Source organism: Pempheris klunzingeri, chromosome 11 (assembly GCF_042242105.1).
Source record: "Pempheris klunzingeri isolate RE-2024b chromosome 11, fPemKlu1.hap1, whole genome shotgun sequence".
Lineage (NCBI taxonomy): Eukaryota > Metazoa > Chordata > Actinopteri > Acropomatiformes > Pempheridae > Pempheris > Pempheris klunzingeri.
This window is the reverse complement of record NC_092022.1, coordinates 9,204,838-9,227,492: the sequence shown is the minus strand read 5'-3', so window position 1 is coordinate 9,227,492 and position 22,655 is coordinate 9,204,838. Positions and strand designations below refer to the sequence as shown.

The 22,655-nt window shown below is 39.2% G+C and overlaps 2 protein-coding genes across 2 annotated transcripts; one reads left to right on the top strand and one right to left on the bottom strand.

Annotated features, from left to right (window-relative positions):
- Positions 1–5,139: 5,139 nt before the first annotated feature.
- Positions 5,140–12,044, bottom strand: edn3b (endothelin 3b). The gene is made up of 4 exons (XM_070838915.1): positions 11,975–12,044; positions 11,663–11,879; positions 7,019–7,177; positions 5,140–5,902 (listed from the first exon to the last, which is right to left on the bottom strand). Exons 1-4 carry the CDS (start codon positions 12,042–12,044, stop codon positions 5,848–5,850), a joined length of 501 nt encoding a protein of 166 aa, XP_070695016.1. The 3' UTR covers positions 5,140–5,847.
- A 6,549-nt stretch (positions 12,045–18,593) lies between these two features.
- ttll9 (tubulin tyrosine ligase-like family, member 9) lies at positions 18,594–22,601 on the top strand. Its single transcript, XM_070840166.1, has 14 exons — positions 18,594–18,608; positions 18,955–19,001; positions 19,091–19,183; positions 19,269–19,380; positions 19,592–19,777; positions 19,918–19,986; positions 20,092–20,182; positions 20,339–20,379; positions 20,472–20,559; positions 20,843–20,901; positions 21,026–21,222; positions 21,655–21,768; positions 22,058–22,182; positions 22,311–22,601. The coding sequence occupies exons 1-14, from the start codon at positions 18,594–18,596 to the stop codon at positions 22,379–22,381; spliced, it is 1,308 nt and encodes a 435-aa protein (XP_070696267.1). The 3' UTR covers positions 22,382–22,601.
- Positions 22,602–22,655: the final 54 nt, after the last annotated feature.

The following is a 22,655-nucleotide window of genomic DNA, read 5'->3' as shown; positions in this document are numbered from 1 at the left end:
GCCCAATAGTAGTGGAGTAGGTTTGGTAGGGCCAATGCCCTGCACTGCTTGTGCTTTTGCATGAATGTTTTATGAGCATGTGGTTGCTCACTATTCCAAGTAAAACTAGAAAGACATTTATCATGTAGTGAGAATATCCCCAAGGGGATGAAAGTGGGGATGTTCTGAAATGAATACAAAAAATCTAAATTGAGAATAACCTTTTTAATTTGTTATTCTTCTATCCACTGCTACGCTGCTATAATTGCCATCATTTCAACGTTACAACATACAAATGAGATTAGATGTTCTTATTTTTCTAGAAACTTGCAAGGCTGGCATTCTACAAGCAAAACCAGTGCTCCCTGTATAAGGACCCTTGGATCCATCAGTGTGCAATATATGTTTGATGTAATGTTTGTAACGGTCTTCAACCAAGACTGCAAATCTTTATCTACCTGCATTTTTCTCAGAATATAAAAACTGACTGGCACCGAGGGAAACAGCTGGTGGTGTTACTGGCAATGGCACTGTAAGCATATATTGTTTCTGATTTGCTTCGAGCTACGTTTTCACTGCTCCATGCAAGTTTGTGGAGTTTGTTTCTTTGTCTGTGCATCAACACTTCTCTTTCTAGTGACAATTACTGTTTTGTTTTTTTCTACTGAAAACTTAAATCCCCACAAATATGACTATTTTTCAACCACAATAACTTCCTCTTGTATTTTTTTTCCATATTACTGCTGTTCTGTTGTTAACCACAAAGGGAAGAAGTACCTCACTGTGGATTATAGGAAAATATGTAGTTCTACACTTGTTGTGTACTTGTTAGTTTGTCCAGACTCTGGACATTAGTACAGTATGAAAATACAAAACAACTGTTTCTCATTCACATATTATTTTAAAAAAAACTCAGATGCTGGTTATGTTTTAAGCAAAAGATAAGAGACTTTAATGTATCTTCACATCCTAATTACATTTATCTCTGTGTACATCTTTCGATTAATAACCTAAAGACCCACCCCATCAGAAACATTTATTTGAGCAACATGATATTATATCACTATACTTAGAATTTATCTTTTTATAATTTGCATTTGTTTTATGCACCAAATCAAGAATATAATGCACAATAAGCCAAGCATAACACAATTCCTTTAGAATGGATTATGGTATATGGTAATGTTTTACACCCCAACTCAAAAACAACATAGACAATGCAAAATATCACCATGTGTCTGGAAATGCTTGTGTGGCTGGAGCAGTCGTTACTGTCTTTAAAGTGTCAGTAACCAGCAAATGTTCAATGTAGGGCATTCATTTGATGAAACAAAGGACAAAAAATAAACTATAAGACATGGTCGGGGCCCTGAACTGGTCGTATAGTCAGGATGACTGCACAGACATGTTTCCCAGGGTATACTGTGGGAATAAGGCCTTTCTCTCTGAGCAATATTATTGGTGCTCACTGCAGAAGGTTTATACTGAGGCTCCAGGGTAGGGTTATTGAGGGTAGACTTAGCACGACATTCCAGGATGATAGGTGGTATTAGGGCTTCAAGGGGTCCATTTACTCTGTAAATGTACTGTCTTTTGAGTGGATATGCATTTGTATGGCAGAAATGCACCTCTGTGGTGTGAAATATGTATATTATCTAATTTACAACAAAATTACTATTGCATAATTAAAATAGAACAACAATAAAGACAAAAAGATAACAAAGTTGTCTTGTAATAATGGGACGAGACATTTTCTTCAATCAACAAGAAAATTAACCCATTATCACAGGGGAAAGATTTTTAGCTTTCTCCAAATAACAAGAAAATTGTGCTGTTATCATGAAAAAACAACTTTGCATGTCAAGATAACGATAATTAACTTGTGATCTCATGATAACAGGACAATCCTCACATTCATGACCACTTTCCACACTTTTGTACATTGAATTATGCCAGTTTTTGGCAATTGTTTTTGGCATTCCTCACTTGTAGCAAGGTGAAAAACACTTCTGCTCACCATGGTAATTATTTAGCAACAGCAGAACATGCAGGCACTGTTGCTCATTTGAATTTTGTCATAAAATTTACTGCATGACGTTCAAAATGTCTTAAACACTAACTATGCAATAGATTACTGGCCCACTCATAGTGACAAAATATTGAATAACACCAGAGGTAGCCTTGAGCAAGCTTATGACTGGATATGCTGGCGTTACAAAGCTCAGTGGGGGAACATGTGGTAGGTCTGGGATCATAAATTCAATACAGCACATATGTGAAATCTACTCAGATAGCCATGAGCAAACTATTTTGGCAAAACAGGGGTTAAAGCATTGCAGTTGACCTTGTATACACCCAACAGACAACAAAACCCCTTTCTACCCAGCTGTGCACCTCCCCACATTAAACTACTTTTCTCCCTTCCCAGACAAGCGAAGCTCAAATATTCCCGTGAAAGAACTTTGGATCTAGGTCTTGCTTTTCGCTGTTTGTAGTCGGGTTTACGTTACACCAGATGGCTGAAACTGGTAGGCAAATATATTTGGCACTAAAGGATAGAATAAATATTTTCACGTTATCTAACAGCATAGTACAAATACACTGAAACAGACAAGCAACCGCATTAGTGACAAGTGTTTGTAGCAATTTTTTGATTAATGCCCAGGAGCTCGTGTATAAGATGTCTCCTGAGCTAAGGTCAGTACAGTCAACCTTGTTAGTCAAATGTACATAAGAATAAAATAAATCACTCTTAATGACAGAAGAGGTTCAGGTAGTACACATTAAATTACAAGTTAAAGGGAAAAAAAAAAAGATTCTCTTAAAACTAGAATCTATCATGCTGCATACCAACAGTGAAACAACTATTACTAGCTGGTGGCAGGAAAGTAACTATTAACAAAATATACAGTAAATACAAACAGTAAATAATAGTTCTGAGCAATTAAAGTTTTACAGCATAGTTTCTGTGATGTTTTGCCTCATGGTTAAGAAAATTGTACCCTCCAAATCCACAAGTATTATTATTATTATATCATCCCCTTATATTGTGTATGCTGATATATTAAGATATAGAAATATGAGATTTATAAATGTACATACATTCATACATGTATATATACATAATGTACAAAGTAAGAAGCCAACTATTTGATGAAAGGGTTGTCAGATCATTGATAAGATCATCATCATGTACTTGAAGAGGCGCTTCCCCACTGGATTCTTTAACAATGCTGTGGTTATTCATTGCACTTTAGTGTTACATTAAAGCTAAATGTTCTTTAATGTTCACTCACTTTCGATTTCTCTCTCTCTCTCTCTCTCTCTCTTTCTCTCTCAGACATACATGCACACATGCCAATATTGGCAACCGTGTGTACTGCATTCACAATCGACACCAAGAGCTACACCATTACTATGCTGTACTGGCAGTGTTTTATAATGCTTTTTATGTGATGTGCCTCTAATTATGTAAAGTAATAATTCCTATGAGCAAAAGTAATGAAAGTAATACGTATCTTATGTATAACGTGACCCACCGCACAGTTTTTGGAAAGCCACTGATGATTTGTCATGATTGATTCACCACCACAGACCAGCAATGGAAACTGTCACAGATAAGTTTTTATTTGCTTGAGCCAGAATTTGCTTTAAGCTGGAGCCATGTAATGTAACTGAAATTGTCAGAATATATTTTTGATGTCAATTTTTTGATCCCAGCTGCAGCATGCACAAAAGCAAAACAAATGCCAGCAGTGATTGTCTTTGCAAACCGGAATGCTTTTACTTAACAAATAATGATGCATTCTTGGCATGAAATTGGGCAAATTATTATAAATATAGATAAAAAAACCTGCAATCCCATCATGTGCTTCAGGGCAGGACTGGAAAGATTGTGCCAAAGTTAAGATTGTGCTGTCTTAAAATGCCTCCTCACATTAAAATCCATTCTCATGGAATAATCACATAGACCGCAAACCATCAGTAACCAACCACTTACTGTTTTCATTGTCGCTTTTTTTTCCTAGACCACATTATTCTGTAAGCACTTTGGTTTGGTGAGACACAATGTTGAAAAGAATGACAGCACAGAGGCCCGCATTGTATGTTAACTGTAGAGTTCTTGTGACAAGAGAAATATTTAAACGATTGGTGGAAAATTATACAAGGTGTAAATATTCTCTTTGTGAATATTGTTTACTCAGCGTTATTCAAAAGAACTATTTGAGAAACTATACAGGGAGACACGGGAGGGAGAAACTGAGAGGATTCAATTATTGGTTAGTATGAGAGCACAAGTGTCCCTAGAAGTAAGGAACACAATAATTCAGCTACGGTGGAGCAATGCATGTTATTCTGTTATTCTAACTCTATTAGTGGCATAGCTTCATGGAATTCGACACACTAGAACCAGAGTCTGTTAAGAGTCTTGGCAGCATGGGTGCTCTCGATTTTTTTTTCTCCTCAAACATTCACTGAGTAAAAAGAATATGAATCCACAAAAAGTCTCACTAAAGGATAAAACTGGCAGCATTCTGTTCTCAGCGGGAATAAATCCCATTAGAAAGTCTTAAACTGACACTGTGCCTATTCCATTGCCTTTCAATGTCCCTACCCTGTCTGTGGCACTCAGCCTTCACTTCTAATGAAGATGTGAATCTGTTAAAAAGGAGTGTTGGAAAAGCTGAGAACTTTCCTAAAACAGATGGACACCGATTAGCAAATGTTACTCAAGCAGGAGTAAATAGTGCAATTGTTGTGGACTATTTTGTTGGAGAGTCAAAACAAACTACAGTGCCCATGTTCATCGTGCTGAGGGAAGATTTCAACCAGTGCAATATTCATGTTTTTACTATTGAGGAGTATGGCACAGAGGAACAGACATATCAGGCTTTGACTGAACAGGCAATACATGGCGTTGGTTTTGGTCTGTTCCTGGGATCTGTTGAGTTATATAGAATATCACCAGCCTAATCATTTAGTGTGTGCTTAATCCACGGCTCTAAGCAATTAAGGATTGAGGATTAAGTATATGATGTCTCCCTGTGTTGTTATTGGCACTGGTACACTAATGTGGGCTAGACTCAACCACTGATGATTCAATATAAAGTTTACTTCAGCTACAACTGTACCGTTTCTACAGAGTCAGTGTAAGCCTGTGGTGGTGAGGTCAAAGCACAATGCATATGGCTGATGCACATGGCATATTAATCTCAAAAAGAAGTTACAAAAACAAAATATGCAATCAGGATGGGACGCTTTCCAGATTGACTGAAACCAAAGCTCATTTATATGCCCTTTAACACAGATGCTACCAAGTGTTTTTCTTTGCAGATTTTTATCATTTTAAAGACAAGGTAGCCTTCCACAATATGCCTTGACTTGCTCGTACTTTCCATGGCTCCTCATGGGACTTTTTGCTTTCCAACATGTGAAATGTCTTTGTTGTCCCTTTTAAACTGAGAGAAGCTGATCTTGTTTTGAGTCAAGTGTAGTCCACAGCACTCTGTTACCAAGTTGAATACAAAGGGTTGAATGATCAAGCTTAACAGAAGCAAGATCACTGGCTATTATACTATGGTGAAATGTATCCTCGTGCCGCTCTCTGGGGAGAAGAAAAAGGGGATAGCCTCCAGGGATCTGTGTCGAATATGCTGAAGAGTTCTCGAAACCACTTGGCCTGATGAAACTTGCTCCAAGAGTTATGATACTGAGGAATGTCGGCACTGTCAAACTCCAAAACTCTTTACTTGAATGTGAATGTACCTGTGAGGGCAAGATTGCTAAATGGAGAATGAGGGGGCCGAAGAGGATGGAAGGGTCCCTTCCATCAAGGAAAACGGCAGAACATAGAGATGCATCAAACTGTCATCCGGGACCTGGGACTCTGTGGAGACTCCTGCTTGGCACTTTCTGCAGGGGCCTTGGAAGACAACATTCACGTTAATGTAATTCACTGTAATATTAAAGGGATAATCTGGTAATTGAGTATTGCACTCCCATTAAGATAGTGGAATTGCAAAACAATTAAGGTTATCCATTATCCCTCATATGGATCAGCCTTTCTTAACGCCAGATCCTACATATCCCATAATGCAACCAATAGTGTGTGTTCATTCGGCTGTCCCTACCTGATAGGTACCCACAAATTTCAGACACTACAGGCCTGATTTGTAACACGCTGAGATAACCCTGATGACACCACTATGACATCATCAGGGTTATTTTTCGGTATTCATTATTTTTACATTTTTAAACTGAACTGGATGTGGAACTTGATTTTTTGAACATTTCCGTTTAACTTGGGCTCTATATCTGCTGACTGGAGGGTAGTTTGTATCACAACTTCATGTAAAGTGCAAACCTTAATCAACTTCATTATTAAAGGTTCCCGATAAAATCTTGAAATGAAAAAAAAAAAGCATTTCTTTAAATAAATGTATCTAAAGCTAAAACAAATGTATGGCTTTCCCTGGCTCCTTTGAACCCCATGACTCAGTTTGGATTAATGTCAGATACATTTAATTAAATAATTAAATATTTATTTGTATAATTATTTACTGTTATAATACAAGACTTTGCAAAGCAAGCAGTTCTTCATCTTTCGTCAATTAGTGGTGAGTAATAGCATTTGGACATATGGCATTTTAAACCAGACACACGATGTAAGAAGTAAGTAACGTGTTGCATTTCAGTAATATCAAAGTAATGGTTTTCCATTACAGAGGATGTTACACCTGTAGAATTTACCAAAATAGTGACAATGAATTTAACCTATATTCATACTAAATACAAACAGAACAACTAAACTGGCGATGTTTGGTGTTTTTTACATTTATATCTTTTTATTAGGCAATTCATTTCATTTTAATAAGCTTTTAGCTTTGATGTAAACATACCTAATGAAAAAGATCCTGGAGGATTGCCCTCTCTCTCTCTCCCCTGTTTTTTTTCTTGTTTTTAAATTATTTATTTATTTAAAATTAAGTTATTATTATCATCCAATGAATGTCATTTTTGCAGAAAGAATAAGACTGACCTTGAAAGGCAAAAGTCACGGCACCCGGGGTCTGAGTCTAGCACAACACAAATGCAGCGCTGAGTCTTTGCCCCCTCGTGTTCAGCTGCTTGTCCACCAACAGCGCGTCTGACCCGCTGAGGTCCTCTGTAGCTCGACATTCCATAGGGAACGGTGCGTCTGAGAAGTTAAAACAAACAGAGGCCCTTTTTTCAGTTTTAGTCAAATTGAGATAAATCAGATTCCTGGGGGAACAGAGGAAAAGACCCTGTCAATAACATGAGATATTGTTAGCTTTAGAGGGTGCTTAAACATGGACCGCCAGCAGTCATGTGTAAATATGTACATAAATATAAATACTATAATATATAATACTATAAAGTGTAATCTAACTAGATCCCGTAACAGCAGTTTAGATTTCAATAGAAGGTCTGTGAATGCCAAGTGAAACACTTTCCAATTGTGAAGAAAATCTCTCCTTTTTTACATTAGCTCACAATAAGGTTTCTGAAAAGTTGTGCATTCAGAGCCATTAAAATGGTCTGTGGTAAAGTTTGTCCAGAAACAGCTGAGTTTTCACTGTTTCTGCCTCATGTTTTCTACTCTGTTATAGATGAAATGCTGTTTGGAATTGGTAATGGAAAAAACAAAGGTAGCCAGAAATGTCCGTGAAAGTGAATAATAAGCTTTAGATATAACTCCCATAGATCAAAGTTATAAAGTCAGAGAATCAATCACTGTTAACTTGACTAATCCTTTCAATCTGGATACCACTGTTTACACTTAGAATGTCAGACTGGCATCACTGTTCTCCATTTTCTCTTCTTTTCAAGTCATCTGTTTCTGACCATCTGTGACAGATTTTGTAAAATAAATACGTAGTATTTGTGGCTTTAGGAGATATAGACTCTTAAGGAGCAAAGAGAAAGAAGAAACTGTTGTAAAACCAATTTGAGTATCCCTGTGGGATTTGTACACAGCTGAGAGAAAGGTCTGCCAAAAGCAAAAGGATACCCGGATGCAGTCAAGTCAAGTCTGTTTTCATAAAACACTGGAAATAAAATGTCCACTGGCAGAATCTGTACTTCATAAATGGCTTTAGATTAGTCATAGTATGTCAGACAGCCTGCTGCCTGTACCTGACTGAATGCCTGTAATGTCGCTGACATTCTGTCTGCCGCCTCCACATTGTTTGCCTGATCCTGCAGCCTGTCTGCATTATTATTGCAAACCCGACTGACCTCAGGGTAAAAGGCTTTTCAACCTCATCCTTGCTCAGTCAGAAGTGGCTGTTGTGAGTCTTAAAGTTTAACATAAAGGTCTGGACATGTTGACATCAGCTAGGGGCTATTATCTGATGGTGGAAAAGGGGCTTCAAGGCCCCCCCCCCCAAAAAAAAAGAAAACCATTTTTAAAACATTGGCTAGCCAAGTCAGAACAGGAGGATTCACACATAGCCACCTTTAGCCACAGCCCTGCGAGCAAATAATTATATGATCACGATTTTATGAAACTTCAGAGTCACAGCAATTTGGGCGAGTTTATGTTAGTGTGTTAGTTATGTTATGTTAGAGTATAGTTCAATGCTCCCCACAACGTGAGCACGCATATGCCTGAGAAATTTGTCATTGCTTTCATATTAATGTTGCGGTATTATGTCAATATCCCACTCAGTCTTCAAACTATGTCAATTTGTCTCAACTTGCTAAGCTGTAATAAAATGTGCTGTTTACCTGAAACAGCCCACAGCAGTGTTGGCTTAAGAAGATAAAGGAAGAAAGAATGCTTTCCTACTGTCTTGCCAAGGACTTTAATATGCGGTTAAGAGGTGGCAAAACACTGCGCCATTCCTCAAAACAAGAAGGTGTTGGAAATCATAATTTGAGGTATTGGTACTAATCTTTGGTATGCTAGGCCACATGTTGAACACTTTGAGTAAGCAGAAATGGTGGAAAACTGCTACTTACTGTAAATATGCCGGGTGGTAATGTTCACTATTGTCACATGCATAGCCAACATAGCTCCCGAGTTGCAGTCAAAGGACAGGCCTCGGATTAGAAAATGACAATTACTTTCACCTTTAACAGTAGTTATTCCTTCACTATGTTGCCTTCAGTGTTTGTCCGTACATGACAGCATAAGATAGAGGCCAGTTCTGCCTCTACCTAAAGGAGATGTTAATTAATCTAAATTGTGAGTAATTTCAAGTATCTTTTAAAAGAATTCATTTGGTCATCTTTAAAATCAGACTAAAGGCGATAAGAACAAAAAAAATGTAATTCACACCACCATACCAAAGTAACTCTTACATGACGGGCTTCTCTCTGATCTCTGTCCATATCTCTCTCCACATCCACATGATCGGGATCCCTGAGCTTATGACGGGGGAGTTGTACAGTAGCTATATCTTTTCCCATCACATCTTCACAGAACAAAGTCCAAGAATAATGAAGCTTGACGGTTTTTGTTCATGTCTGCCCCGCAGAGTGCCAAGTGCTTGTGAGTGTGGAATAGTGTAGAAGAGAGAGGATTTGACTATTTTTGATTAAAGTCTGCTCTCAATAGCTTTTGTGTTACGGAGTCTAGTTTCCTGGTGCATTTGATGCACGCGGGACAAATTGCAAATTTGCAAAATTAATGCTTGCAACCTAGTTAATACTATTTTCATCATGGCACAGGAACCATTTTGATGAAGACATCAAACTGACACTTATACAGCCTACAGATTATAGCTTTGAGCCACTGAGAGGATGAGGTAATGAAAAAGGAATGAGGAGGGAAAAGGGATGACAATGAAAGAGAGACAGAGCACGTAACTTTTGCAACAATGGCTTCCAACTCTCTGGTATCAAAATTTGACTTTCCAAGGCAAGTTCTTTTCTGTTGGGCTTGCCATCACTTGAACCACAATTGAGTCTGATGCCTCAGGGAAGCAGTACTGGGCGTGACTTGCTACAGTGTATTGGCTTCAGTGCAGATTCCCATTTGAGTTGCACAAACCCGCCACATGCCAATCTGCGTTTTAAATCGTTTTAATAACCGCTCTTTGTCCCTACTGACAAGCGAGACGTGATATTATGCAAGTCCTGTGCTTGCGCAACAGTAGCCCGTCTGGGTGGGTTTCTGGAGAATTATACAATATTTTATAGCAGGGGTTCTCAAAGCTTTAAAGATTTAGAGCCAATTTAGGGAGCCAGCATATAACTGAGGGCCACGAAGGTTAAATGCACGCATACAACAAAATAATTGCAACAACAATCATTCATTTATGCAAGAAAGCTTTTCCAAAAGCAGAGAGAAAGAGAGACTTTGACCTCTGGCAGTTACAGGAGCTTACCGTAGGCAATATCATAGAATAACACTATTATTATCAGTATCATTATTATTATCGTTCCAGCTATTAGTAGTAGCAGTGAATCACAATGATGATAAATTTGTTACTACATTAACATAAGTTCTCCAGCTTGTGACATTTATGGTGCTGATTCCCTCTGGTCACAATTGTCTTGTTATCTGTCCCAATATCCATCGCTAACTAGCACTGATGACAGAGCGTGATACCCACGACACTCACAAGATGCCACTAGTCAACACAACCGTCAAAGTGAAGCCAACTACACTGTTGCCCATAAAGTTGGAATAAAATGTTTTTTACCTCTTGTGACAATGTGATTTATTCTTGATAAATAAAGTGTACATCTTCTCAACTTTATTGATCAAACTCTTCCAAACATATCACAGTGAAACTTAAATCACAATGAACCTTTGCAAACTGTGTCTTCAGGCTTTAACAAAATTGGGGGTATTGAACAATCATTCCAATTTTGTGGGCAACAGTGTATTAGCACTTGACTAAATACGAAATCAATCAAAAGACGCAAATAGCGGATCTTCACACCAGGTGAGGTGAATGGGGTGAATGAATGAGGTGAAGTCTTTATTATGAGCCAAGTTACCAACCCACTTGTACATGTTCATGTGTATTAACTAGCACGAGGAATGCAAATAACCTACAAATGATCCACTGATCAAATTACCGCCAGCTTCAGTTTTAGTATGAACACACAGTTGGGGGGGATGATGCAGACGGGTACTGAAATGAATGATTAAAATAATAGACTGCATAAAAGAAGTGGATGTAGCCACTGTGACGTAGGTTTGTGGACTGCCGTTTTGAAGCCTTGAGTTTGGCTTTACATGCGTTGCCATCTTCAGTTTCATGGCGGTGGCCATCTTGGGTTTTTTGGAGCCAGGAGTGACTTTCATTCCAAGAAGACTGCCTCTGATTAGTTAGTCGGAAGGTAGTCTCGTTTTAAAGCATCCCCTAAAACTTTATTGTCTATTTTACACTAAATGAGACCATAAATTACTAAATGAACGTCGTGTTTTATTGAGGAAGACCACCAACTGAGACCATAAACTCAATAGTAGGTGATAAATTCAGTGAGAAGTTGGCTCATTTTTTCATAGACTTCCACACATTCTCACTGGAGAAAGTGGAGTCGCCCCCTGCAAGTTCAACGCTTTTTAGTCCACAACATCTTTTATACAGTCTGTGATTAAAATAGAACGTGAAGAGGGCCACACAAAATGTATCTGAGGGCCACCGTGGGCCCGCGGGCCGCACTTTGGCCTACTGTTAGTATTTAACAAAGTTTGCCTTACTCGGGAGTGTTGATCCAGATGATATCCAAGTGGCAATAGTAGACGCATTCCTTATCCTTGTAGGAATAACAAGTGCAGCGCTTTGGTCTGGACTTTGCCTCTGCTGCCTGAGACTGCTGCAAGCCCGCGGATCCCCCGGAGCCAGACACCCTGCTGAAGTCTGGGAGACCTCCGGGGTTGACCTCGGATACCACCGAGGCATCGGATGACAACACACCTTGCAGTGTAAAAGACAGATGTTAGAAATAGAAAAAAAAAAGCTACAAATAACCACATCAGTAAATAATAGTAAATATTAAAAAAAAGCCTTACCTTGCAAGACAATCAGTGCCAGTATTTTGAAAAACATGATTTTCGCCAGGATGTATAGTATCCTTTCCATGTCAGATATTCCCAAAATGAATCATAGCCGAGGATGCAGCGCACTTGTTAAAATTAATTTCCCGCCTGCATCGAGTGAAAATCCATTAACTTCAGTATAGATGTCCACGTGCAGCTCAACTCATATGGTCCACACGTCCAATAACGAATCAGCTCCTTTCATATTTATGGCTTCATGTCATAAATCCTGACCGCTACTTTGAAGTGAGTGGGAGGAAACTGTGGTTCCCTTGATACCAATTGCTCTCCGACCCGCAGCACAGTGGTCTTTGCAAAGGTGATCTGTAGAGCAAAGAGTGCAACGAGGCTCCTCAAAGTCACTTCGCCTTCTAAGAGGCTAAATCAAAGATAAAGGGCTTTGGAGAGGCTTGGGTACACGCCCATGACTCCTTTAACACCCCCTCTGTCAAATGAAACAACACCAGCCTACTGTGTGTGTGTGCATATTCATTGAGACTGAATTCCTATTGTTGCTCATAATAGATGATATTTAACTTGTTTAAAGATGGTGGAATTCAGCAGTTCTTAACAGCACAGCCTGGGGCCTTAGTTATTGTCACAAGTAGCTGCTGAACATTATTCCAACTATGTGACAAGGATATTTCTCTTTTTTTTTGTGTGTGTTTTAATTAACTAACAAAACCAGATTAACAAGCAGCCTATCATTCAGGCTCAAACACACTGCACAATATAACCAACCTGGACACTCCATGAGTGTGGAAAAGGGGATTGAGCAAAGACCTATAAATCTAACCTCACAGTACACCCCTGTGCTCGGAGTCAGTGTGGATACGATCACAGCCTGCCCTAAGGGGAAGATGAGATTCTGCTACTCAAGTTCAGTAACAAAGCTATTTTTGCCCAACATGTCCTAACCTACCGCCTCATTTCTCAGACACAAATATGGAGGAGATCATGTGACAGAACACAGACCCTGAGTACACAACCTCAGGGTTTTGCTGTATAGGTATACAGTGGAATCAGCCATATTAAGCATACGTTTCTTTTTCTTGAAGACCAGAATAAAGGTAAAATTTTGTGAAAGAACAAAAACGAATGCTGGCTGCAGTCAGTGACTGATTTGCAAATATGAAATTGCAATCAGGTTTTGGTGGCAGCCACGCTGGGCCCTGCAGTGAAACCACTGTGAGTTACATTTTCAAATGACATGGGCAGACGTGCTACAACGGCTCAAACATCTCAACCAAGAGGAAGAAAAATGGAGTGGAGAGGAAACATAAAAATGTATATAATCTTTTCACCCTCTTCACCCCACTTTTCTTCCTGATTCAAAAAACAATCGCACTCTCTCGCCTGTTCTCTGTCTCCCCGTCTTCAAAATCAAGCTGCCACTGTTGTATTTGTTTTGGATTTTCATACGTGTTCGAATGTGCATATGTGTGTGTTTGCCCTTGTTGGACGAAGAGCGAAATGATCAATCATCAGTCAATTTAATTTTTTATGTTGCTAAAAAAGAAAAAAGTCACTGTAATTCAATTCAACTGAAGGTAATTGATCCATTCTGCTAATCAAACCATCCTGTGGTGTGAAGTGGTAACAGAAGCTAAATGGGAACACCTTTAGGAATTTGCATTAGATCTGTGTACATAAGAAAACTGACAAAAGGCCAGCAGGAGATTCTATGAGGGTATAGCCTACCTACTGCTCTGCTCAGATCGCTATTATGAAAACAAACATACCTCACTGAGCCTCCAACTCCAATTTCCTTTCACTGTGTGTTTGTGCTGCCCCCAAGGTCGATCATTACTATCAAACACCAGACTGCCATAAAACACTGGAAAAGTGGAATCTAGGGGAAACCTATTAATTTGTTAACATTTTCTGTAATGTCTACCTCTGACTACTGTTTTTCCATCACTTGTGGAAATAATTCTCCAACCAACGGGTGTGGGATGAAAATCCTACTGTCGTGAAATGCAAGTATTTGAAATATAGGTCTTCCTAGCTGACTTTGAGGCATACACACTCACACATCCACAGAGAAACTGGTATAATCAAACAAAAACACACTTACGTGAAATAAATACATTGTTGGGGTTTTTATTTAGATGATCCAAAGTCCCCCACAGTGTTCACCAAACCACCTCACTCTCTGGGATACATACAATGGATTTGTATGTACTTTGCTACAGAGGCAACCAGTAAACCCAGATCTGTCTGACTCATGACTGCCCTCTGGTTCCCTCCCAAATTCCCCAAGGCTAGGGGTTTGTGCCATACCCCAATTCTTTGGCGCATTCCCAAAGCTGGGAAACTTCCAGATAAAAAATTCCAGATAAATGAAGACCATATTCTGTTTTCCTCCTCCTGACCAGAGTTCTGGAGACAGAGTGCTATCGCAAACTTGACTGCATGTGGTTTAGCAGTCACACGGTACATGCGTGCTTTCAAGGTATCTTTCATTTCAGGTTTTTGAGTGAAAGACCTTTTACAACCTGAGGCGGATGAATCTGACGTTGAAGTGTGATTTCATATGATCAAAAGTTTAAAGCATGGTGCAAAATATCCTTACTGGGCCTACGCTGGTTTGGCCAAAGAAGGCAATAAAAATAGATTGATGTGTAAAACCTAACAATATGCCTCATTTCACTTTATTCTCATTGCATTATGCAACACATTTTACTACCGAAATTGTTTACCTCATGTTTATTAGCAATGCCGTGTATAAATTCACATTTGGCCAACCAAGGACATGTCTGATATTATTTTCCACATCACTGCAATAATTGTACAGAGTCTTAGTTTTTTCCATCTCTTCTTCTCCGCACTTAACCTCAAGAAGTCTGACATATGGTTTCACATTAGACCACACTGTAAGTACTGCATGGCTACTTTCTGTCTGTCTACATCTGCTTTTGTAGTGTTGCTTATACAGTAGTTGCCCTAACTATCACGGAGTATTCCTGGTTTAACTGGGCGACAACAGAGAATGTAAAAGCATTTCATGAGGTTTCCATCTGCCACTTTGTCCTGTTTTTCTTGGCCTCTTTTATGTTTCTCTAGAAAACATTTTGGGGTGTGCAAAGCCTGGGGATTTGCAAACTCATTACCGCTGGTGTGCTGTGGAGCTACTGAGCGAGGGAGCGGCGAAACAATAAACAGGTGGCACTGACATCTCCGAGGCTGCAGATATGTAAGCCTGTTGAAATGAATATGAGGAACTGCTACGTAAAATGGCTCTGCACATCTGATATGGGTAAGTAAATCAAGCACAGAAAGGAAGTGAATATCAACTGTAGAGCCACTGACACATGAAAACTGTTTTTCAATATATTCTTTATTCCTGTCCTACCCTCTTAAAGATCAGGAGAAGTTTATTACTTGTTATATCAGTGGGACAGATTTAGGTTTGACGTCACACTATGCCATTTCCTGGCACACTACAGTGTACAGATGGCACATAGTGACTCAGTCCCATTGCCCCTTTTATCGTTTCATGCTTCAAAGCTTCGCCCTTACTTACCTTCTTCCTTGACCTGAATCAGTGACACACCAGAGGTGTTTCCTCTTCCTGTGAAGAAGGGCTTGAACATGGTACTTAGACCGCAGAATAACCAATGGCCACCAAACAGAGCATGATTCCAAGGTGAGAGTTATTGTATTAAAGTCAGCAAGATGCCCCCTTTATGAGTAACAGCCGCTGCCCCTGGATGCCACAGATTTACTGCTTTGCGGTTGCTGTTGAGGAGTATTTGGTTTACCTGGACCGATGACTATCGGTCCCTGGAAATTATATGACCTACGTGATGCTTCACAGTTAGTGGTGGTGTTGAGAGAATGGAGATTTATGCAAAACCCACATTGTTGTGAAATCATCTTTGTCAAACTAAGCTTTTAGTTTGAAAGAGGCAAACCCATGGGTTAATCCTCAAAAACAATTTCTATTCCAAGATACTGGTGATCGGGGAGTCGTTTCTTCATGTTGCATAAGGACAAAAAAACTATGTGGTTAGCCAGAATTATAAGTATAATAGGTGCAGCTACTACTACAGACTGATTTCTGAATTTTCTGGAGGGATGACTGCCAAACCAGAAATTGTCACACAGACACAAATGCAGGAAATCGGCCTCAAAATAAAGGCTTGCTGAAAGATTAACCCCTCCTTGGCACTTGTGGTTTATGCGATTATTTGGGTTTAAGAAACAGAGTTTTGCAGAGGCTGGATTTTGAAAAGCATGGAGTGAAAACTGTGCTCTAAGGACTGTGCTGTTGTGTTTTATGAGGCATAAAGTACTAAACTTGAAAATGGAATTTGCAATGCAGCGTTGGTGGTGTAGATGAAAACTGGAAACTTCTGGCAAAGGACTAAATGGTTTTGTAAAGCAAAGCAATGTATGATGGCATAATTCAGTAACATGTTTATATTGTGTTGAACAACGAGATTTGTGGTTGTCTGAAATGATCTTCCTGTAAAAGTAGAGATATTTGCATAACTGTGAGCAGCTGAGAAATTAAAACCTGCTCAGATGGCCTTAACATTTGCATATCTGGGCAAATTTGATATCTGTGTATCTATTTGGAAAATGTGTCAGTTATCAATCCTCCACCTGCCAAAGTTAGATATTTTGATTGATTGCTACAATCACATTCTTGTTTATTCCAACCAGCCGTCATTATATATGACAACCACAGTTGATCTGGAGGGGATTGAAATATTTATTGACATGCACGTGCATCTCGTCTAAAGTAAACATGATAAAAACAGAGACACCTAAGTGCATATTTCTTGTCTGCGGCTCATCCAAGCATATGATGTTGATGAAGTCTGAAAGACAACTGATGCCCTCGTAAAGCCAGCTGTTTTGGATATGAAATATGTTATTAGAAGTGCCACATTTACTAGATTCTCTTGTCTGTCTTGCCTCTCTGCTATAGTTAAAAGGATAAATAATGCCAGTACTTTAGTATGACAGCACTTAGCAGAAAATCATTGGTTGTAGTGGTATTTTATGTAATAGCTATAAGTTCCATGAAATGATACAGCTTATCTGCATGGGGGTGGGGGTGGGGGTGGGGGGGTGGGGGGTTGGAGAGTTTGGACTCAGCTAGTAGAGTGATCCAATCCTATTTGACACTGCTGAAAGGTCTGGCCTGCATTCTTGTGGAAACTCTGGTAGCTAACCAAGCTATACATCCGAATTCAATTTAAAGCCTCCTTAATTCTAGCTTGTTTTGACTACTTTTGTCTAAAGTGTGGTTAAGCGTTTGATTAATGGTGGGTGGCTGAGAAATAAAAAGGTGCAGCTATCACTGTGGGAGGTGTTATCCACCAATTTATTGAGCTCTGCACGGAAATGAAAACGAGCTGTTTAAAACAATGAATGTAAATGTTTTTATGAACTGGCTGTAGATTTTGCGTGCTTTGTCATTCACAAACGAGGAAGAATCCCACACTGGGCATAGTTTTATAACATAAACAACAAAAAAAAGGTTCAGTGACACAAGTAGCATGCTGAAACAATGACAGGCTTCATCAAGAAACACAAACACATTATATACAGTCCATTAACCATATTTGGGATGGGGTGAATGTGTAGGGCAGTGTGTTTTGTTAATGTACCAAAAAATTTCAGGTCAAAGGTTAAAATAAGACCTGGCTCTCCTCCTGCTCAGGCTGTTTTCTTTATTTCATAATCTTCCTATCATAGTAAATCACTGGGATGGTAAAATGGTAAACTGCAAAGTGAAAGCAAGACCTAATTGTGACCTCAAACCTAGTTAGGCCCCATTCACATGTCTCAAAAATGCTAACTTAACATAGATAATAGGATGCGTATAGATAAATAAGCTGATGTGCAACCTGCTTTGATTATGTAGGGGATTTCTAATGCTGAAAGAAAAAAATCACAACAATTTTTGAGGAGAAACAAATGGATTGAATCAACACATGCTACAAACTGAGGCGGCTCTCCACTCAGTTAGATGAGGCTTTGGCGCCACTAAGTGGTGGTTTTACAGTAAAGTTTAGGACTGATGATAGATGTGACGTTTTTACTGCGATTTAATATGATTAAATACCCAGCATTCATGATTGCAGTAGCTTTTATCCAGTCTACTAATACTGTATGACACTGTAACTGTCAACTCAAACCTGAGAAGACTAATTAAGACTAATTGCTTCATCTCAAAGTACGATAACTCTTTTAGACCTCTGAAATAAATGTCAACGTCATGTATGAATCATGAAAAATCTACCCCAAAATTGACATGCAGAGCCCAGCCATTTTTTTTTTCTTTTTTGACATAATGTTTCAAATAATAATTAAATAATAAACGCGCATATTCATTGATACAGGTTTAATTTAGGCTTTGATGTGTCGCGGAACCTTAGCTACAAACTGTCTGTTGCTCCCAGGTGCTCCGGAATGCTAAGGAGAACACACTAGCAGATGCGGTTACCGTGGCAACAGTTGTCAACAGCACCAGCTAAGTAGCTAACTGCTAACTAATGCTAGATAGTACTTTTTTCTTACACATAAGTTTCATCTAGTAGTTGAATATATATGATATTTCATAGTGTGCGCCTTCATGTCAAAGTATAAGGTAAAAAGAAAGCACTTTATACACATTTTGTTTTATACTGACAAGATAATAGAATTAACGTTAGTGTAGTTTGACTGGCTGGTGTTAGCAAAGCTCCAACTACTGCATACCCAGAAGTTAATGACGAGTATTAACCTACCGTACATGGTTGTACTGTACGCTACCCGTTTGGATTCATTAGAACGAAATTAGCCAGGTGATAGGGTTGGGTAGATAACTAGGGTTAGCTAGATAACTAGCTAGTAACTGGCAAACCAGAGGAGTTGCTACTTGATGTGTCCATTTGTAAAATATAACTTTGTTCTCCACTGTACTCGATATTGGTTTGCTGTCTTCACCTTTGCAGACACCTGGATACAAAGGTCCATATGATTATAGCAAAAGTGAGGAGCGGTGAGTGTTTTTCTTAAGCTGATTGTGAATTAACAGTTATTCACAAGTAGCCTACTGGTAACACTGACGGTGCTGCAATGTGTCCTCAGAGAGGGAAGAAGTTGTGTGCGTTACAAATGTGGCCAACTCAGCACCATACAAGATGTCCTGCGCCAAAGAGCAGGTTGGATTGAAGTCAAAGAGTGAGTAGGATTGTCTGTTCATCATCACATCAGATTATCTGTCTTATTTGTGCCTTCAATCCTGTATCTACTCTTTTCCTCACAGCGATGGAGAGTGGGACTTCAATTGGTGTGACGTGGGTTGGCTCAGGGAGAATTTTGACCACTCGTACATGGAGGAACATGTAAGGATAAACCACTTTCGCAACCATTATGAGGTGAGGCAGCATCAGTCTAGTATGTCTAGTGACTGTGAACTGCATTGTTATGGTTATTTTCATATGTAGCAAATTGGGCTATAACTTACATCTTCCAATGGCATGTTCTTGAATGACAATACATGAACCTTGTACCTCGCACCTTGTTGTAAGCACACATCATTCAAATCAAAAGTCACAAAGTATATTTCTGTCTTGTTTTATGTTACAGCTCACTCGCAAAAACCTCATGGTGAAAAACCTCAAGAGATATCGGAAAAATCTTGAAAGGGATGTCGGCCGCATGGAGGCGTCCAGATGTGATTTTTTTCCCTGCACCTTTGCACTGCCCAGCGAGTATCATCTCTTCGTAGAGGAGTTCAAAAGAAGCCCAGGCAGCACTTGGATCATGAAGCCGGTTAGCTAATGTAGTCCACAGGTTTAATACAATGCAATAAAGTGCTTTTTAGGTCAGCATTTGAATGACTCCAGAAACTGAAGTGAAGTTGGCACCAAATTGCATATAAATCATAAAAATGAATTGCGATGTCTATTTAGGTTGCAAAATCTCAAGGGAAAGGTATTTTCCTGTTCAGGAAACTGAAAGACATCATGGATTGGAAGAAGGTAATGAGTGTTTGTTTCATCAAGGAATTGAGTGTAAATTGAATGACTAAAAACATTACGCATACACACCCATATATTCAGACTGATAATATTGTGCTTAAACAGGATGGCACCCGCTCAGACGAACAGAAGGATGCAGCTCAAGTGGAAAGTTATGTGGCACAACGCTATATAGAGAACCCCTACCTAATTAACGGTAATAAACTGAATGACAAATACAATCATAAAAAATCATGTGCTAACAAACAATTTACAAAACTAATAATGGGCAAATTGTTAACAGGAGGATTGGTGAGAGAACAGAAGCTTTGCATCCTTACTTAAGTACTTTTTATGCTTTTTGTCCCCACAGGCAGGAAATTTGATCTGAGGGTCTATGTGCTGGTCACATCAGTACGTGCTGAACCCAGTAAATCACAATGTTTATACAAAATGTGTCAGTATGTGTGAATCAATGTATGTGTGCATGTGTGTTGGTGTTTCAGTATGTTCCCTTGAAGGCCTGGCTCTATCGTGATGGTTTCGCCCGCTTCTCAACCACCCGCTTCTCCCTTAGCAGTATTGATGACAAGTGTATCCTTTTTTTGCCATCATAATATTTTGTTTCCATGCATTTGAATGTTAATACACTGTGTGATAGTCTGGTTCTGAGTTTTCAGTATCAGTGGGCCAGTCATCCCGTTACAAGTTCAGCCTTTGTCTAATGAAATATTCAAGCCAAGTCAGCTTTAAATAGACCGGTTTGACCCAATTTCTGAGACTGTTGTTCCTAATTTTGTCACTTTCATCCACATCCCTGTGGATGGTTTGATTACGTCATTCAAGTTCGCAAATTCTACTTAGTGTCTCTTTTCAGATATGCACCTCACCAATGTGGCTGTTCAGAAAACAGCGCCAGACTATGATCCTGAAAAGGTGTTTAATTCAAGAACTACAAACAATAGTTAAGAGATGACAAAGATGACATTAGTGACAGTCTCTCTGAAATGTACGTATGTATGACTCTTTATTCCTACATTGTTCATTCACCTTTGAATAGGGATGTAAGTGGCAGATGCAGCAGCTTCGAAGATACCTGACTGCGAAACACGGCAGAGAGACGGTAGAAACCCTGTTCAATGAGATAGATAACATATTTGTCCGCAGTCTACAAAGTGTCCAAAAGGTCATTATAAATGACAAACACTGCTTTGAGCTCTATGGGTACGACATTCTACTGGATCAGAATCTCAAACCGTAAGTCCTCACACGGTCTACACATAGATATTCACTTGTAAACATGCACAAATAAGTGAAGGTAAGCACATGCACAGACAAGCAAACATGGCAGACTTTTGACTTGCCTTCCTGGATGCTTAAAAACAAAGCAGTAAATCAGCTAGTGTTGGGCTCCAGAAATAACCATGTATGAATACCGTAATAAATCTGCACAGCATTTCTGAAACTCTGACAGGTGTGCAATAACCCTGCTGTAAATAATAGCATGCACACTAATGACAGGACCTGTCTCTCAAACACACATATTGTATCATTCATTCACTTGTTTGTGCCTACCTAACAATCTTTATCAAACTGCTGGCTATTCCTCATGGTTTGGACAGGCCTAATGCCAACTCAAAAGGCTAGGAAAATGTTTGCTGAATGTCATCATCCTTTATCTCTGTGCAGGTGGTTAATTGAGGTGAATGCCTCTCCATCACACACACCCAGTAGTCAAGAGGATTACGAGATGAAGTGCCGGCTGCTGGACGACACTTTGAATGTTGTTGATATGGAGGGAAGGTAAAGTCTTCTTTCTCATCACGTATTTGCCTTTTTGTCATGAGGGAACAATGCGTTGGTGTTCTGTCTTTCCATTCCATAAAGATATTACATTCTTTATTGATATTCATTTTGATTGCTTAGTTTAATGGTAAGAACATGAGTGAAAGGGAGCAACTTTCAGAAACGCTAACACTGGGTTTGTTATAGCAACAATAATCAACTTCAAGCAGACGATAAGATGAGTTCCTTTAATCTCCCTTTGCTATGATTTTGTTACATTCTAATCAACTGTGCTTTTTCTCATTAGGCTCACTGGCAAAGAGAAAAGGGTGGGTGGCTACGATCTCATGTGGAACGATGGGCCTGTCTACAGAGAGGACGTCAACCTAGAAACATTTGGCAGTTCATGTTTCACTGCCAACACACACTTAGGTAACCTGGCTGTGCTGCTGATGCTGACTTTTTGAAGCAACAAAGGCATCCAGACGAGGTATTTGATTATGTAACAAAGGTTATCATTATTACTAATTTCTGCAACCTATACCTGTTCTTTGTTGCAGGCTGTGTGAATGACAGAGAGAAGCAGCTTCGCCGGCTTCTAAAACCATTTCCAGGCCAGAAAAGGATGTAACACACTCATCATGTTTATAGCCTACCGCTACAGTAATTGGTATGTGTTTGAGAGAAGACACTGTCCACTGAGCACATATAACTGTAAATTATTAGTGATATTTCACACAAAATGAGCTCTGTGATGATCTAATGAAATGTCAAGCACCTAGGTTGAGTATGCAAATGACTACTACTTCGAACAAAATGTTGTCATACTTTAAATTGCTGAGTTCAAAGACAAGCACATTGGTATAAAAATGTTTTGCTTATGAATGATGGTTTTAGCAGTGTCT